At 43.2% G+C, this 19,822-nt stretch overlaps 1 protein-coding gene across 1 annotated transcript in view; it reads right to left on the bottom strand.

The window, feature by feature from the left end:
• The window catches only part of DNAH10 (dynein axonemal heavy chain 10), a 1,282,131-nt gene that overhangs the window by 780,439 nt on the left and 481,870 nt on the right, over nt 1-19,822 (bottom strand). The window contains exon 25 of the mRNA XM_069215014.1: nt 3,841-4,052. Coding sequence (XP_069071115.1) covers nt 3,841-4,052 — 212 coding nt within the window. The remainder of the gene's footprint in view (nt 1-3,840; nt 4,053-19,822) is intronic.

Here is a 19,822-nt window from a genome sequence, read left to right as displayed (position 1 = left end):
CCCTGGCGTCTCAGAACGTCAGCGCCTGCCAATTGCCGAAATCCGGTTGAGGCTTTGTCCATGGCATTATCAATGATCTCAGAAGAGGCGCGCTCCCCCTGCTGTAAAATCTTCTTCACTTCTTGTCTTTGCTCCTCAGGGATGAGATCCAGGAAAGGTTTAATATCTGACCACACCTGCCTGTCGTACCGAGCTAAGATGGCTAAGGCATTAGCAGCTCTTACCGTAACTGCTGACATGAGCGAAAACCTTTTGCCAATCATGTTGAGGCGTCGACCATTCCCAGTCAGGTGGCACTGGGATAGGAGCTGGAGGATTCTTCGAATGCCTCTGTGGAGCTTGAGATATCACAGAGTCTGGCTGAGGATGACCAGTGAGACATGCAGGAGCGTCATCTGGAGCCCTGTATTTCTTATCGATCCATGGAAGGACAGCTGGCACCGTAGCAGGATTCTTGATGATCCTGGCACCCTTTTGCCATAAATGATCAACGATCGGAATTGGTCTTATCGATTTTCGTGCTTGATCCTTGAACTCCTGCTCCAGGGGATCTTGAAATTCCAAATAGCCCCAGCCTCCAGCACTTCATCTTTGCAAAGATAGTCTCCTCACTGCTGCTCGAGCAACGTGGAACTCCTCTGCAGGTGTGCTGATTGGGCCTCACTGCAACTTACCGTGCCTGCTGCCAGTGGGTTGCCTGTGGGGCCTGCGACTGCTTGTGCTGCATCTCCCAACTGCTATACTCAAAAGGGTTTTGTATTGCTCTTGTGCACATTATGTTGTTCACGTACTCTCAGGATTCCTGCAATCAGTCTCTCAAATTTACATCTCTACAGATAACTTGTATCAGTAGTAAATCATCCAAGACACCTCATGAGAACACACCAACCTAGTATTTTACCTGGCCAACAGAAGGAAATAAGTTACTTACCTGTAACTACGGTTATCCAGCACTGGCATCTTTCACAGATTCACATGCTTGAATCCTTCTCCATCATCAGACTGGGAACACCCGGTAATATTACCAACAGCAGTACATGTATTAGCATTTCTTTACACTGACACTGAATGTAAATTTATCTGACCTCAAAACGTACATGACCTATCCTTATCATTCTAATGATTCAAACTTCAGCCATCAAAACCCATCACACCCAGCTGTTCCCCTACTGATGCTTCCAACTGTGAGACCTTTGAAAACCGCTACTTTCTCTTTTCATTTGGAAGACTCTTTAAGGGGAGGTGGGTGGGCTGCATGAAAATCTATAAAAGATAACAATGCTGGAGAAAGAGAGTTACAGGTAAGTAACTTAGGGCCAGATGTATCAAATGATTTTGCACTCGCAAACTGCGAAATCGGCCGTTTGCGAGTGCAAAATCGTGGTCTGCAATGCATCAAAGGCATTCGCAGACCACAAAATGAAAATCGCAAAAATTTCGATTTTCTACGTTGAGACCTGTATTTTGCGAATCGCAATTCGCGATTCGCAAAATCCAGGTCGCAAGGCAATTCTGCAAAAAATCGCAAATTGCGATTTTTTGCAGAATGGTATTTTGCACATGCAAAATACCATTGTCTGCAACCAGGTGGTAACCTGGTGCAAAATAAAAAAATGCAGTAAAACTGCATTTTTAAATTTAATATGTAAAGCACACATGCCCCAACAGGCCCATAGCTGCGAATGGGGCCAGTATCGCAATTTGCGATTCGGTAATTGCATTTGCGATTTTTTAAGAATCGCAATTACCGAATCGCAAATGTGATACATGGCCCTTTGCGAGTCGGTAATTGCGATTTCATAAAAATCGAAATTACCAAATCGCAAAGGGCCAGATTCCTACATCTGGCCCTTATTTCCTTCTTCAGCATGGGATATTTCATAGATTCACATGATTTAATACCAGATTAACATAATAGTACATAATTCACAATTGTGGAAGGTGGAAATGAGCACTTCAAAGCATTAATGCTGCTTTGTGAATTGGCTCAAACAGAGCAGTCATCAAACCTGCCAAAACTGTGTTCAATTCCCATTCAGGCACCACCTTCTTTACTGGTGGAAATACTATAAATAGACCTATCATAATTTTTTTATTATTCTTTGTGAATATAATGACATTCTATTAGGTTTTCTAAGAAATCTTTAAACTGGTACTAGATGCACTTTTACTGACCCAAACAACAGTCCAGATTTTGCCAAATGCAATAGATATGGTAAAACCTTGTACCTTGTAATTTGTAAAAACCTTAACAAAACTTTGGGCACTAGCACTTATTCTTTTACAAATTAAGCGCTGCCCATCATCTTTGCCTACATCTACGAATCAAGGACTACTTTTGACCGCCACAATACAGTTTAAATCCTTTATTACATCTACCACTACAGATGTCAGGATCCAGTCACTGAATTTTAGGATTATCTACCAACACTTTTCAGTACATACATTTAAGTTCCTAATAAACACAATGGCACTGAGCAAGTTGCTCTAACGCAACGACTCACTTGTGGGACTGCCTTGTACTGAAGCTATGCTTTACAACAAAATCATTAGGATTGGCCAGCTGTTACATCACAACAAGCTTCCTTTGTTCTGTCACCTTTGTCTACTTGTCATACATAGATCCTAATGCACAGAGCCTGCTCCTGGAGAAGTCTAATTCCTCTGTGAGCATTCTATCTTTGTTAGAGAAGTTGGCGGAGTGTTTAGGAGCCAGGTACTTACCAAAGAGAATGGTGTCTGTGTAAAACATGCTACATGAGGGCTTAGTCTTGGAATGGATTTAGATCTTGGCTTCATGTACCATATCAGGTGTTGCAGAGGCAACACTGGAAAATATTAAGCTGCTGCTGAAGGATATATGTATGTATGTATTGAAGAATTCGTACTACATAAACGTATTTAAAAGGCAGAGGAGCAAGATGAATGGTGGATTACCATGGTGCCCTGGAAAGTGCCTTGCCTTTGGTCAAATTACATCTTAGAAGAGTTTTCTATTAGGTGCTGCTTTTTGAATCATTCGTTTAGAAAATTCTGAGGTCACAGTATGACTGACAGTGGCAATCTCTCAAATCCCTCTAATTTTAGGACTGAGAGACAAGGAGGCTACTCAGATACTCTCTGTGGCAAAAGTTGTATTTGTGCACACTATGGTATTTAATATGGAGATTAGTTAGCAATTGTTTGTCCTCTTTGTAGAAGGATCTTCCACCGGCCTGGTGGTCATCTTAAAATTTAACATTTTATGAATGGCTGACGTAGAGGAAGTGGTGACTACGCTACAGCAGCACTTTGTTGGAAAAACCACTAGGCAGTACATCAGGTCCTCAGAGAATTTAAATAATGAAGTAAAGGCACAAAGAAAAACAAAAATGGATTATGCCATGCACAGAAGAAAAATTATCAGACGCATAAAAAAGGAAAATACAAGGCAGTTCAAATTCCTTTCTTCACCCTCTGTTTTGCAACATCTTTTCAGGAAGTCACACAAAATAAGTAATCTTGATGTAAGAAACAGCACATGATACATAAAATGCATGTAAAAAATGTTCTCTTAGAGGAAGCCTAATGTTGTTTGCATTATAGGTTAATTGTATATAGTGGTTTGTACTACATAGGGGGTTTATTTGACATGCGGTCCTACATAAATGCATACACTGTAAAACAATATAATAAATTTCCCCATAGAGAAATCCATAACCGTGATAAGAGACAAATATCTGACTTGGGATCCGCATCACGCATCATATATGTCACTGTACACCTACGAGTCAATGAGACACGTGGTTCGACACGGGTCATACATCACACATGGAAATGAAAAACGGTTAAAATTTTAACCTGTCACGCAAAGCTTCATTCTTTAAGTCGAGAAGTAAAGGGATGGATTCCTTGAATTCTTTCATTTTTGACTCCAAATAAAAAGCCACTGGCATACTACGGGTTTCTTTGGACAGCTTACGAAGACTTTTAAGGAACCCTTCAATTCCATCAAGCAGAAACTGAACATTAAGATTCACCCACAGAGTCTTAGACCAATCATTCTTGGCAGCCTGGAATAAAATAAAGTATTTTAGAAATGTAATCAATATATATCAAATGCACATTTTCACACAAAATACTAGAAACCACATATTGATCATACACAACTTTTCAAATCATAATGGCATCACATACAATATTACATTAAAATTAAGACAGCATTTACACCAACATCCTTAACAAAAGTGATGGCAAAACTCGAGAGAATACCCAGGATCCATGAATTACAAGGGGGTTAGGAGATGGGATAAAACGTTACTCTGTGGTGGATCCCCAAATTTTGTACATTGTCATACATTTTGCCTTAGGAGGGCAATTGAGCATTATCTGTTCATTGTTTAAACACAATGTTTAGCAGATACCCACAAGCAGCAGATGTGGAGTGTGCAGTCTATTATGAAAGTATACAGATTTCCTCAGGAAATAAAAGTGAAAGTACCTCATTCCTATAACAGTTTTATGACTTGTAGGTAGCTGGCTCTGTATATACTATATCAAAATTAGAAATTACATGCAGAGAGTCTAGGGGTTCCCCAGAGGCTTAACAGAGGCTAAAGCAGATAATACTAATGCTCTCTTTTGTGGTAGTGTGGTCGAGCAGTAAGGCTTATCAGAAGGTAGTGTAAAGCATTTGTTGTACACACACAGTCAATAAATGAGGCACGCACTTTTTATGTAGTTAAAATACACTTTGTTACTTCATTACTAGAACCAGAAGAAATTGTTGCAGGTAAGTACAGTTGTAAGTAGGTATCAAGCATATGTATCAAATGTTCTTAGGTTTTAGCAGATAAAGTAGTTTACAAGTAAGTAGCAATTTTCTATTTCAAAAGTTGACAGTGCAATTTTTCATAGGAGTCCATAGAAGAGGAGGGGGTGGTGGGAGCATTAGTACACAAACAGGTAAGTAGAAGACTTCCAATTCCAGAGGATTTAGGATGTCCACAGGTCAAAGTTTAGGCTGACCCCCAAATGTGCACTACCAGCAACACAGGGCTGGCTGGGTGCAAAGGTCAAAGTTGGGGCTGCATTTAGAATGGGGTCCTATGGAGACTGGGGGCACTTGGAAACAGATCTGCAGGCAGGTAAGTACCTGCAACTTCAAAGGGCGGACCTAGGGGGGCCACAGGTGAGCACCGAACACACACACTCTACAGTTCAGGGGCGGCTGGGTGCAGGGTGCTAACACAGCGTCGAGCTCCCAATACTTTTCAATAGCGGGACCCGAGGGGTCACAAAGATGCCACAGGCTTGTCCAGGGGGTCGGTTCCGGGAAACCACAGGCTGGTCAAGGAGGTGGCCTGTCTGCTGAACATTGCTGGACTGGTGGTAGGATTCCCCGAAGACATCGGGCTGCAGGTGCAGGGTTACCTTTGGGTGTCTGGATTCTTCCTCTGCACCGGGAGTGGGTCCTCGGGAATTAGGCTCAGGCATTGTCCTTTTGGCCAGGATGGGTCAGGGGAGCCCTTAAATCCTAGATTTAGGGGTGTTACAGGGGTCAGAGGGCAGTAGCCAATGGCTACTGTCCCTGAAGGTGGCTACACCCTTCCTGTGGCCACTCCATTTGGGGAGGGGGGCACATACCTAACCCTATTGGTCTCTGTCCTCCAAACTAAGATGGATGATTCTGCAGGAAGGGGGTCATTTCAGCTCTGGACACCTTAGGGGTGGTCCTAGCTGGAGTGGTCACTCCTCCCTGTTTCACCTAACTTTTCCCACAGGTATTTCTGCCAAAAGTGGGGCTTTCTCCGGGGGGGGGGGGCGGGCATCTCCACTAGCTGGAGTGCCCTGGGGCCCTGTAACAGGAGGTCTGAGCCTTTGAGGCTCACCACCAAGTGTTACAGTTCCTGCAAGGAGGACATGTGAAGCACCTCAACCTAGAGCAGGCTTTGTTTCTGGCCTCAGAGAGCATAAAGCCTCTCACCCCAGGAGGTCAGAAACCCATCTTTTAGTGGCAGACTGGTCAGCCTTACACTAATGGGTTGGGTAAAACCCAGGGGGCATCTCTTAGATGCCCTCTGGGTGCATTGTACAATAATTCCAACACTGGCATCAGTGTGGGTTTATTGTGCTGAGACGTTTGATACCAAACTTACCAGCCTTCAGTGAAGCCATTATGGAGCTGTGGAGTTCGTCATGACAAACCCCCAGCCCATGTACTGAATATGGCCACACTGCACTTACAATGTCTAAGAATGGACTTAGACATTCTAGGGGCATAGTGCTCATACTGCTATGCCCTCACCTGTGGTATAGTGCACCCTGCCTAAGGGCTTGAAGGCCTACTAGAGGGGTGGTTTACCTATGCCACAGGCAGTGGTTGGTGATCATGGCACCCTGAGAAGGATGCCATGTGGACTTTATCTTTGCCTCCCCACCAGTACACACAAGTTGCAAGGGCCATGTGCATGTGTTTGGTGAGGGGTCCATTAGGGTGGTACAATACGTGCTCCAGCCCTTAGGGGCCTTGCCTGATCACAGGGCCCTTGGTATCACTTGTACCTTTTACAAGGGACTTATCTGTGTGCCAGGGGTGTGCCAATTGTGGAAACCATGGAACATTTTTAGTGAAAGAACACTGGTGCAGGGGCCTGATTAGCAGGGTCCCAGCACACTTCTCCGTCAAGTCAGCATTAATATCAGACAAAAAGTAGGGGGCCAACTGCAACAAGGAGCCATTTTCCTTCAACGTTTTAGTTTGTAAAGGTAAGGACATGTCACAAATAGGGAAGCTGGCGATCTGAGTTCTTTTGAATACGGAAAACTCTGTTCTCATTGCGAAACAGCTAGTGGATTACAAATTTTCTTGGACTCTTTTGCCCTGTTTTTGATTGATGTATATTAAAACGTTAACATGACTAACTCATTTTCTATGGCTATCGGGTAGACAAAGACCAGGTTTAAAACATACAGAGATAGGGGAGGATAAGATCAACAGGGTCAAACATTTTAACTATTTAGGTATTACTTTTGGTAATTAAATGAAGGGGGTATTGTAAATCAACCTAAGGTGTATGCAGCTACAGAGAGTGATTCAAGTGGTGTGAGGGAATTCAAATGTATAAATCTAAAAGCATGCTAGTTGCCTTTTAGGATGCTGGAGCATGGGGCTTATTGCTTCAGAGGGCTGAGAACAGATTTGTACACAGTCTACTCTCTGTTCCCAAGAATCCAACAAACAACATCTGTCACAATGAAAGAGGATTGAAATACCTAGAAGACATGCTAGGTTTTGCCCCCTTGCACCTTTGGCACAGAATCTGGCAATCATCAGACACAGAAGTCCAAAAATTCTCTAGCGCTTGATCGTGGTACTGCAATTCCTTGGTTCATGTACATAAAACATTTTTTAGAGAGGTGGGTGTCCCAGAGTATTACAAATCCCCTGAATCATTGGAAATTGCATCTAAAAAAATCACTAAATAAAAATGTATTTTAGTTGCAATAGAGAACTGTGGTCCCAGAATGCTAAATCTATGCAGATGGTTAATTTTCATTCAATATCTTGCATTTCTAGGGAGATGGAACCCTATTTGATCCTTATTCCAAATCCCCAACATAAATTTTATCCCACTCATTTTGGCGTAAGCACCTTTTTGGTCACTTTTCCATCTCAAGGTATATAGTTTGATCACCTACCTATCTGACCGCGATCACCGAAAGTAACAAAGCACCAGTAAATTAATGATTATTTTGAACTTTTTATACCATTTTCGTGTAAGCTTTTCTTATCCTTTGCATACGTGCTGCTAAGATTACCCAATACCAACATGCATTAGCTTTGTACGACAGTTAGCATCCCTTGATATCTGTTATGCTGTTTTACATTTTATAAGAGTTGCACTAAACATCAGGAAAAGGGCTGGTTCCTCAGTTATCCTGTAATCTTCCATAATATCTGATATGTATATCTGATTTCAGGATGGCAAGAATTGTTTAGGACAATAATCTTTTTCTTAGGGTTACGATTTAACTTTTGGAGCTGTCCATTTATTTTCTGTATGCTTTAAGGCTATCTTGCGGAATAAAGCACCCTGGCTGGGGGTGGAGGGGCGGGGGAACATGGCGGGCGGCACCATGGTCACGCGCTGAAACGCCTACCTGAGCTCCCCGGCTGAGAGCTTTGTGTTTGGATTTTTTTCTTTCTCCTTCTGGATCTTTGTTGCGGCTATTGGGGAAGCGTATGAGCGCAGGGAGACGCTAGTTGATGGAAGAGGAGTCCGGGGCGACAGTGGAGGGGGCGCACAGAAATTGGTGGACAAACGAAGAAGTCTTCAGAAAAAGGAAGAGGACTTTAATAAAAAAATAAAAAAAATTGAAACAGAGATCTGCTAAGACCATTACTAAGATTACCCCTTCTCTACGGGCATATTTTAGAGCTCTTCCTATATTATCCACTACTCCCGATTTACCAATGAGTCAAGACAGGGTTAGGGAGGGGGCATCCGCACCTATTTCTTTAGCAGATTTACCCCCTAATTTATCTTCTGTTTTGCCTCCTGTGTTCCAAGAGGAAAATGGGGGCAGGGGGAATGTTTTTGGGGCGCAGGAAATCTTGCGCCACCTGGTAGAGGCAGAAATTGTAGAGCCTTTACATTTGTCTGATAGTCAAGCTCAGATTATAGCACCAGAGCCTAGTGCATTGGAAAGTATGCTTGTTTCACTGATGGACAGTATAAAAAAGGGCTTTTGAACCTCAGAGGTAAATCAAGCTGAAATAATATTAGCTTGTGAATCACTGGAGAAAAAAAATAGATCTTCTGGCACTTAGAACTCAGGCCCTTGAGGAGTCGGTCGAGACTATGAGAGAGGATTTGAGGAAGAACAGGGAAGAGATCCAATTGTTAAAAGGGACGGAACGGGACTTGCAGGAGAAATTGGAACACTTAGAAAATAACTGCAGAAGGAATAACATCAGAATTTTAAATGTCCCAGAGGAAGTGGAAGGGCCAGATTAAAAAAAGTATATAGCTTCTCCTATTAAAGGAGGAATCCGAATATTAAGAAACCGCAGAGGATTTTGGTGAACTTTCAAACTTATCTTCTGAAAGAGAAAATTCTCGCAAAGGCTTTAGATCTCGGATCCCTTGAAAGTTTTTTAATTAAATTTGAGATTAGGTCTGACCTCTCTAGATTAACACTGAATAGGCAATGGGAGCTAGGAAAACATCTGGAGGAATTTAAAAATCTGGGTGCAGTAGCTTGACTAAAATTTCCATCAAATTTGCGCGTGATGTTCAATAACAAAATGTATAACATTAGGGATCCAGCTGCAGCAGATGATCGTATAAAAACCATAACAAAGGGCAATATGGTTTAAGGAAGCCAGGGAGCTCATGGCGTTCTAAATTGGGCCAATTGGCCTATCAATAGTGGTGGGGGTTCTCCCAGGGAGCGTGGGGAGGGGCACGATAGGGGGTTCTTGGGGTGCACTTAGGGGGAGGCATGTGGAAAGAAAAGTAAAAATAACCTCATACACCTCGGATTTATTTTTACCTGGATAATGACCAGGGGGTCCAGGGAGACAGGAAAGTATTAGTACAACTGATGTGATGGAATGCTAATGGGTTGCATGTGAGAGCTAGGGCGAGAAGAGTTTTGCAGTTTCTTAGAGATTCCCAAGCTCATATTATAGTTTTACAGGAAACACACTTAACTAAAGGTGAAAGTGTAACTCTGTTTAGAACACAACAATGGATAGGGGACTTTGTCACCACTGAGCATAATTTGAACATGAAGGGAGTGGCAATCCTAGTTAAGCGTCAGTTGAATGTAATTCTATCTAAGGTGTTAACAGATAAATTAGGGAGATGGATTATACTTAGATTGCAGCTCGGCGGTAGGGCATTCACATTGGTAGGATATTACGGTCCTAATTGTGATGATTTAGAGCCTTTTAGAGCGTTTTTTCCTCATCTTTTGAGTTTTTCAGATCCAGTTATTATGGTGGGCGACTTTAATATGATTCTAGATAATAGGATCGATAAGTCAGCAAAATCTAGGTCAGTTGCCACTCCAAAGTCCCAGCAATATTTAAAGTTAATGATGAAAGACTTTAGGTTATGTGATTTGTGGAGGCAGACAGTAGGGCAAAGGCAGGAATTCTCATTTCATAATCAAAAGTATGGCCATGCATCGCAGATTGATTAATTTTTAGTTCATTATACTATTTGTGATTTGGTGGAGACTATAGTTTATTCACCCGCCCATTTATCAGATCACACAGCAGTGACGTTAAGAATGAGTTGTCCCCATGAGGTAGGCGGGGTGAAATTGACCTTTGATCTGACCCTTTTAATGGAGGATGAGGCCATTTGTATTCTCCGTAAGGAGACTGAGGATTTTTTTTAGAGTGAACCAAGAGTCAGCACCAAGAACGGTAGTTTTGGATACTTTTAAGGCAGTAATAAGGGGCAGAATCACAAGCCTTGTGAGGTATAGGAACAAGAAGTATAGGGAAGAAGCGAAACATTTAGAAACTGCGCTAAGTAATACTTATTATGATATGGGCGGAGATGAGGTGTATTTGAGGAATAGGATTTCCCAGATAAGATTACAGTTGGAATCTAACTTACAAGCTAGGATTGCGAAGCGATGGAAGGCAAGAGAGCAAATTCACTTTGAATATGGAGAAAGCATGGGAAAATTATTAGCTTGGAAGTGTAAAAAAGATCAGGCAAGCAATATGGTCAAGGAATTGGTGGACACTCAGACAGGGGCAAGTGTTTCACCCCCTGAGGCTATAGGAGAGGCTCTCCATAAGTTATTTTCGGAACTTTATATGGAGGAGAGGGAGGTAAGCGAGGGGATGATTGGTGAATGGTTGGAAAAGGATATGCCCCCGCCTGTTGCAGAATAAACAGAATCATTTGTCTAGACCTATTACGGAGGGGGAAATAAGAGCATTTTAAAGAGAAAGTAAAAATGGTAAGGCCCCAGGGCCGGATGGAATCCCGGTTGAGCTTTACAAGGCATTGGGGGATTCTACAGTCCCTTTTTGTTTTGCAACTGTTTTCAGAGATCTTTGAGGGTGGAGTCTCCTTGCCGGCTTCCTGGCAGGATGCTACTATTTCGCTCATTTTAAAACCCGGAAAATCCTCATTGAAGTGTGAGTCTTATAGACCAATTTCCTTGTTAAATAGCGATTATAAGCTGTTTGCTAAGATACTGCCGAACAGGTTAAGTATTTTGGTGTGTGATTTGGTTCACCCTGACCAGAGAGGATTTATTCAGAATAGATTTTTATATGAGCAGACATTTAACTTAATTGGGGCCATCGATTTAGCTACTACGTACCATGACCCCTTGGCTGTTATAGCTGTAGATGCGATGAAAGCCTTTGATAGAGTGAATTGGAAATATCTGTATAGGCTTCTTGATCGTAGCAACTTGGGGCAGAAATGTTTGTCATGTAATTCAATCCATCAGGCACCCGTGGCTAGGTTGTTGGTTAATGTAAGTCTAACAAACTCCTTCAAGATCGCTATGGGTACCAGACAGGGATGTCCTCTCTCTCCTTTGTTGTACAACCTGTATATAGAACCTTTGGTTAGGAGAATTAGGCAGTATTTAAGAGTTCTTACTTTTAGAAGTAAAGGTTGGGTGAAGAAAGTTGCCCTGTTTGCTGACGATCTTACTTACTGAAAACGATGCCTATTCTGTTAGATATTACAGAGGAGTTTGGGAAGATTTCAGCCTACTGTATTATCTAGATAAGACCAAAATAAGGGTCTGCAATTTGAAGAGTGCAAACTGGCGTACTACGACTTGTATGAGGTATTTAGGACTATCAATGGTTCATGATCTGAAACAAATACCCGTGGCAAATATTAGGCATGTCAAGTTAATGTTAGGCTGGCTACATCTGCCGCTCACAGTAATCAGGGAGGGTTAATTTGGTCAAAATTATAATATTGGCTAAGTTGAATTTTCTTTGTAATTCTATTCTTTTACATATGGATAAAAAAATATTGGTTATGTTTCAACAGAAGATAAATTCCTTTATTTGGGCGCACAAGGGTCCTAGGATAGCTTTGAAGAAACTGCGTAGAAGAAGAGAGAAGAAAATTAGTTACTTACCTGTAACTGCAGTTCTCCAGTATTGGTATCTTTCATAGATTCACATGCTTGAATCATCCCCGTCGTCGAGGTGGGAGCCTCACGGTAAACTTAAATATATAAAAAGCAGTAAGTCAGTAAAAATAAAACCAGTAGGCCCTAGTAGGCCTCATAGGGAATTTTACAGTCTATCCACTTTGTTTTGTGAAAAGACCCAAACTTGAGTATCAACCAATCAGGATTCAGCCCCTCCCAAACACTCCCAACAGAGGCTGAATTCCCTCAGATTTTCTAGTAGGAGTGTGAAGTTTAATATCTGTATAATAGGGGAGCCTCTGAGGGGAGGAGGGTGGGTTGCATGTGAATCTATGAAAGATACCAATACTGGAGAACTGCAGTTACAGGTAAGTAACTAATTTTCTTCTCCAGCATTGGATCTTTCATAGATTCACATGCTTGAATCCGAGTAACGAGCAGTAATGTTTTCTTACTTACTGAATTACATTGACTGTAATTCCATCGTAATTCTATACGTGATGTGATTCACATTAGTTCAGTTTTAAATATGCACTTACATATAATTATATTTATATACACATACATACGAATATAAGAGCAATAAAATGTGTGTGGCAGGAAATCCTGACACAGTTTATGCTATTATTATGGAGAATACGACACGTTAAACAGTATAAGAAACTGAACCATTAATGACCATACCTCGAGTGTGGTGGTGGGATGTGTAAGAGGCTCACCTTAACGAAATAGATGCCTCAGCACTGCTTGTCCCACTGCTGTATCGACCTGGTTAGTCTCCTCTAGACAGTAATGTCTTGTAAATGTGTGTTGGCTGGACCATGTTGCTGCTCTACAGATGCTATGGAGTGGTACACCTGCAAAGAGTGCAGCTGAAGTGGCTACCGATCTTGTAGAGTGGGCTCTCACCCTGGTGTGGAGCGGCTTTCCTGCTTTTGAATGGCAGAATTGAATCGCCAGGCCAATCCATCTTGCTAAAGTCTGTTTGGACACCGCGTGTCCCTTCTTTGTTCCGCCGAATGCTACAAATAATTGATCCGACTGGCGGATGGCCTGAGTTTTCTGTAGATAAAACTTTAAGCATCTTTTAATATCGAGAGAATGTAATGTTTTTTCCGCCACTGTTTGCGGATTTGGAAAAAAGGTTTTTAAGATGATTGGTTCATTTAAATGAAATGTTGAGGGAACTTTCGGAATGAATTTAGGATTTGTCCGCAGGATGACACCTGAGTTTGTAAACTGGAGGAATGGCTGTTTGATGGTGAACGCCTGAATGTCACTGACTCTTTTTGCCGAAGTAAGAGCTAACAGTAACGCTGTTTTCCATTCGAGGAATTTTAGGTCAGCTTTGTGGATCGGCTCAAAAGGAGCTTTCATGAGTTGCATCAACACAACATTCAATGACCATAGAGGCGGGGGTTTCCTAATTGGCGGGAAGACCCGAAAAAGGCCCTTCATAAATTGTTTGACAATTCTTGTGTAACACAAAGAGAGTCTATCTGGTGATCTGCGGTATCTGGAGATTGCTGCCAGATGTACCCTTATGGAAGAATATGCAAGTCCTGATTTTGCCAGGAGCAGGAGATATGGAAGTATCTGTTCCGGAGTAGAAGATAAAGGATGTATATTTTCCGCTGCACACCAAACACAAAACCGTTTCCATTTAAGTCTATAGGTTTTGTTGGTAGTGTCAGCTCTAGCTTTTGCTAAGATGTCTCTACACTATGGGGAAATTTTGGGATTTAAGTATTCATTGTGTTCAGGAGCCAAGCCGACAAATGAAGAGACGACGGATGTGGGTGTGTGACTTGTCCCTGGTGCATCGTTAAAAGAGTCGGACTCTGTCTGAGTGGTAGATGTGGTCGTTCGGAGAGCATGAGGAGCTCCGTATACCATATTTGTCTGGGCCATCTGGGAGCTATGAGTAGAAGTCGACACCCCTCCGTCTTCATTTTTCTGATGACTCTCGGAATGAGCGGGATCGGAGGAAAAGCGTAGGCATAAACTCCTGACCATCTCATCGAAAACGCATTCCCCCACGAATCTTTTTGGGGAAGCCAACTTGCGTAGAACTGGCATTTCTTGTTCTCGAGAGTGGCAAATAGGTCTAAGTTTGGTTTTCCCCATAATAGAAACAGGCCATTGAGAGTTTTCTGGTCTAGCTCCCACTTGTGATAAGGAATCACTGTCCTGCTCAAGGTGTCTGCTAGAACATTGATCTGTCCTGGAACATGCTCCGCTTTTAGTGAGATATTGTGTTTGATGGCCCATGTCCAAATTTGCTGGGCTAGCTGCGAGAGTTGTAGGGATCTTGTGCCTCCTTGCTTGTTTAGATAAAACATGCTGGTCATGTTGTCCGTCCGGATTAAGACGCTTGAACATTGTATCTTTGGCAAGAAAGCTTTTAGAGCTAAGTGTATTGCTTTGAGTTCTAGATAATTGATGTGGAGCTGGCTCTCTTGCTGATTCCAGATTCCGCTGATTTGCAGGTCCTGGCAGTGTGCACCCCATCCTTCGAGAGAGGCATCCGTTGTTACTATGTAACTTGGTGTTTGAAGAAGAAAAGACAGCCCTTTTGAGAAATTGGTTGGAGTCGCCCACCACCTCATAGTGTTCTTCATTAGAGGAGTTATGCGAATCTTGTCTTCGAAGGAGCCGAGGACCTGTGTCCATTGTATGTCCAATTGCTCTTGCAGGGGTCGCATATGGAGCCTGCAATCTGGGACTAGCGGAATGCACGATGATATCATTCCGAGCAATGATTTGTAGATGCGGACTGAAACGAACTTTTTTCTGGATAGGTTGTCTGCCAACGAGGTTAACTTTTGTTTCCTCTCGTGTGATGGGTACGCTTTGCTGCGTACTGTGTCCAAAATTGCTCCCAAGAAACTCAATTCTTGTTTGGGGTATATCTGAGATTTCTGGTAGTTGACTACAAACCCCAGGCTGTGTAACAATTGAAGGCAATAGGAAATATGATTTGTTACTTGGAATTTTGAGGGTGCCTTTATAAGCCAGTCGTCCAGGTAAGGGAAGACCTGGATACCTGCCTGGCGAAGATGTGCTGCTACTGGAGCTAGCATTTTTGTGAAGATTCTGGGGGCTGATTTGAGACCGAATGGTAGAACCCGGAATTGGAGGTGCATACTTCCTACCCTGAACCTTAAAAATTTGCGATGGTTGCGATATATGGGGATATGAAAATAAGCATCCTGGAGGTCTAGGGATGCCATCCAATCGCCCGTGTTTAAGAGACGCAGGACATCCTGCAACGTTACCATCCTGAACGATTGTTTCTTTAGAAACTTGTTTAGTGCTCTCAAGTCCAGGATGGGGCGCCAGTCTCCTGAGGGTTTCTTGAGAAGGAAAAACCGGGAGTAGAATCCTTTGTTCCTTTGAGATAAAGGGACTGGTTCTATTGCTCCTTTTGTTAGCATTATCCTTACTTCCCTGAGAAGTTGGCTCAACCTCAGAGGCGGTGTACCCGATGGAGGGACACTCGGTGGTGTTTGGATGAATTCCAGAGTATGACCTCTGCTCACCACATCTAGTACCCATCTGTCCGATGTTATAGCCTTCCACTTGGGGAAATAAGAATTGATGCGACCTCCGACCTTCAATATTGATTGGGGAGGTGTTGAGAGTATCCTCTGGTCATTGCTTTCTGCCTGTATCTCTTGCTCGGGCAGCTCCTCTTCCTCTAGCCGGATGTTTGTACGCTGCGGCTGGTGGTAATCGATAATGCTGCTGTTGTTGATGGTGCTGATGTCCTGGTCCTGTGGAGGAAGATGGATATTGTGACCTGTATTGCTGGTATCCACCTCGAAAGGAGTAATTACCTCTACCCCTTGCTCCACGAAAAGGTAGTTTTTTATATTGCAGGGTACCTAGGGATTTTGCTGTATCGGTATCCGTCTTGATAGCCTGCAGCATATCATCGACATGTTTGCCAAACAAACTCTCTCCATCGAAGGGCATGTCGAGAACACGAGTCTGGACTTCTGGTCTGAATGAAGTAGCTTTAAGCCACCCTTGTCTGCGCAGGACTGCTGCTCCAGCTAATTGTCGAAAACCAGTGAGGGAAATATCTATTGCACTGTCTATTATCTCTGCGGAAACCCTTTCTCCCTCCTGCAAGACCTTTTTAGCCTCCACCTTGAGATCTTCTGGCAGTGAATCTACAAAAGCGGACATGTCTGCCCACATCTGGCGATCGTACCTTCCCAGGATGGCAAGGGAATTGGCCGCCTTGACCGTTACTGCAGCAACCGAGGAGAATTTCTTACCGATATTGTCTAGTCTCCTTCCCTCTTTATCTGGGGGAGACGCAATAGGTGTAGAGGGGTTTTTGGATCGTCGTTGAGCCGCCTGTGATATAACCGAGTCAGGTTTCGGCTGTGAGACTAAACAGGCCGGAGAATCATCTGGGGCCTTGTATTTTTTCTCTAGCCTTGGCATTTGCGAAGGCACTGTTGCCGGGTTTTTCATTGCCTTCAAACCCTCCTGCCATAAGAAATCCACAATCGGTATGGCTCTTACAGATCTCTTTGATGGCTCTTTAAAGTCATACAAAAAACACTCAGTTTCATGGGAAACAATTGCCAGGCCAAAACGTTTCGCCGCTCTCTCTATGATATTATGGAAACCTCCTATGTCTTCTGGAGGAGAATCCACTGGAGTTGCTGGAGGTGGAGATGGTGTGGGAACGAGATAGTCGTCCCATTCACTAGCCGCTGAATCTGCGAGCTCGCCCTCTTCCCTTTCGTCGTCCGACGAGAGGTAAGCTTCCGGAGCTTGGCTAGTTACAGGTCTACTAGCCTGTGGCGTTTCGGAAACATTAGTAGTTTGAGCTTGCTGGTAACTCTGAGGTCTAGTTGGCGTGGACTGAGTTGACGGTGGGAACCTTTTGTAGTAGTCCTTCAACATATGTTGTAAATCTGTCACTAATGTGCCAGGCATAGCTAGAGGCGATGGTTGGTTTGCCTGTGGATAAGATGTTGAAGCATAACTATGCTGGTAATGTTGATCCTCTTCTTCATCAAACTCTTGACATTTGACATTTAGTTGGGACGGGCTACTAGCTGTCCCAAACATTCCTTGATCCTCATCATCATCATCGTTTAAAAGATGTTGTGGTGGGTATGGCAGCACCTTACTTGGTGATGTATGTATCGGCAAAATGTCAGATGGCTTGTCCCCTATATTAATAAGGGAAAGGGGTAAGAATCTGGTGGAGTCCTCATGATGGTATGAGGAATGATCTGGTGAAATGTCCAAAGGTTTGTAAACTGTTAATGCTGTGGTGATCGTCGGATCCATCATCGACGGTTCCCTCGTCGACGGTTCCCTCGTCGACGGGTCTCTCGTCGACGCTTCCGTCCATGACTGCGTCTTTGTCAATGGGTCCTTAGTCGACGGTCCCTTCGTCGACGGGTATTTTAGCGACGACGGTCGCTTCGCCGACGTAGTTTGCGTAGATGGGAGTGCCCTGGATGATTTGTGAACCCAGGAGGCCTCCGCTGTCGACGATGTGGTTGCCGACGAAGCTCTTTTGAAGATTTTTGCAGTAATAATCGTCGTCGATGACAACGGCGACGACGTCATAATCATCGGTGAGGATGGTGTTGTGAACGTCGACGATACCGTGGTCGCTGTTACCGTCGACACTGTCGTCGACGGGGCGGTCGTCGACGGTTGTTTTTTCACCAAAAAGAGTTTTTCTGTCTCTTTTTGTGGTGACAGAGACAGGGATGGTTTCTTTGAGGTGCTTTTCCGGTGTAACGGCGTAGTAGGTTCTGAATGAACCTTTTTTGGTCCATGTTTAACTGCCTCTTCAGTTAAGACTTGTTTAGTCTTTTTGTGCATTTTTCTTGGTGGTTCATCCGCACCTCTATCTCTCTCACCTGTTCTTTTCTGAGGGCGAGAAGTTTGTGGTGACTCTTCGCTGTCTGATGAAGGATGCTCTAAGGCTTTCTGTTTTTGCAGCCATAAGAGAAGTCTACCCTCTCGGTCTTTGAGGGTTTTTTGACTAAAGGTGCGACAGATTTTGCAGTCTCTCACCTTATGGTCTGGATGAAGGCAGTAAATACACTTCTTGTGGGGGTCATCAATATGTAGTCTCTTCTTCCCACAGTTGTCACAGTCTCTGAACAGACCCTTCTTTGCCTTTTCAGACATAGTAAAGTTGTAACTAGTTTCCTGAGAGAAAAAACAATCTTCAGTCAGAAAATAGGAAAAAAACTGAGCAGAGCTCAGGGAGACTCCCTTCACACGACGTGCGGTAGAAAATCTGAGGGAATTCAGCCTCTGTTGGGAGTGTTTGGGAGGGGCTGAATCCTGATTGGTTGATACTCAAGTTTGGGTCTTTTCACAAAACAAAGTGGATAGACTGTAAAATACCCTATGAGGCCTACTAGGGCCTACTGGTTTTATTTTTACTGACTTACTGCTTTTTATATATTTAAGTTTACCGTGAGGCTCCCACCTCGACGACGGGGATGATTCAAGCATGTGAATCTATGAAAGATCCAATGCTGGAGAAGGGTGGTCTGACGCTCCCCGATATTCAATATTATGTGTGGGCGTTTCATCTTAAGAATATTAGGATGCTGTTTTCCTCTCCGGATCTGTCAGTAGTGGGCACAATGTTTAATTCTATGGTAGCCACCGAAACAGGTGCAACAAAGTATTTCTTATGTAAGTTTGGTGATCCCAAGTTTTTCAAGAAAATGAAATTGAAAACACTTGCAAGATGCTGCTAAGGTGTGGTTTGAGGTGCGCCGAGTTGCAAAAATATAATATTATAGTTTGAGGGCTCCGGTTTGGGTCTCTCCAGGTACCCCTGAATGTTTAACACATGTGCTGGCTCGGCCTCTTAAGAGGGCAGGAATTGAAGTTTGAGGGGATCTGATTAGTGGAGATGCCTTGCTATCTTGGGACGAGCTTATGGAAGTAACAGAGGGATCCCTCTCAAGACTAAAGTATGTACAGTTAAGGAATTGGACATGTGAGCCTATAATTACTTTTGGGACTGCGAATCAGTTAGAGGACAATTTGATAAGAAATCATGCACATCTACCAAAAGTTTCAAAATGGTATTGGGGGATGTTGGATGTCCTAGATGGTGATTTTGGATTACCGGTTGCCCTTTGGGGGGAAGAGTTCCCTTTAGGGCAGGTGCTGAAATGGTGGGAGTTATCAATGCAAAGGGTGTTCAAGATAGCAAAACCTGTTTCATTGAGGAGGAATCATCTTTATACGCTGCATAGGTCTTTCTTGTCCGAGGCTTTCCAAGGTGAGGGAAGGAGAGGAAGTGATTTGTGCAAAATGTGGCCTGGAATGTGTCCATATGTTTTTGGATTGTCCAGGGGTGCTTTGCTTCTGGCGAAAAGTATGTATATCTCCTTCGGGTATCATTTGGCAAAATATTTATCCAAATCTATCTTTAGTTATCTTTATGGTACTGGAAGAGGACGAAATAATTAACAGAGAAATTAGAACAATACTTTTCTACGCAATACTTTTGGCTAGGAGGGAAGTTTGTAGGAAATGGATGGTTGCCTCTCCCCCTTCTTATATGGACTGGCTTAAAGCCTTGATGGTGACTTCAAAATTGGATGTGGGAGTGAGTAAATCGAACAATGAGAAGAAAATTAAGATGTGGTCATGCTTATGGGAGTGGAAGGGC

Source organism: Pleurodeles waltl, chromosome 11 (genome assembly GCF_031143425.1).
Source record: "Pleurodeles waltl isolate 20211129_DDA chromosome 11, aPleWal1.hap1.20221129, whole genome shotgun sequence".
Lineage (NCBI taxonomy): Eukaryota > Metazoa > Chordata > Amphibia > Caudata > Salamandridae > Pleurodeles > Pleurodeles waltl.
This window is presented reverse-complemented; position numbering and strand designations above follow the sequence as displayed.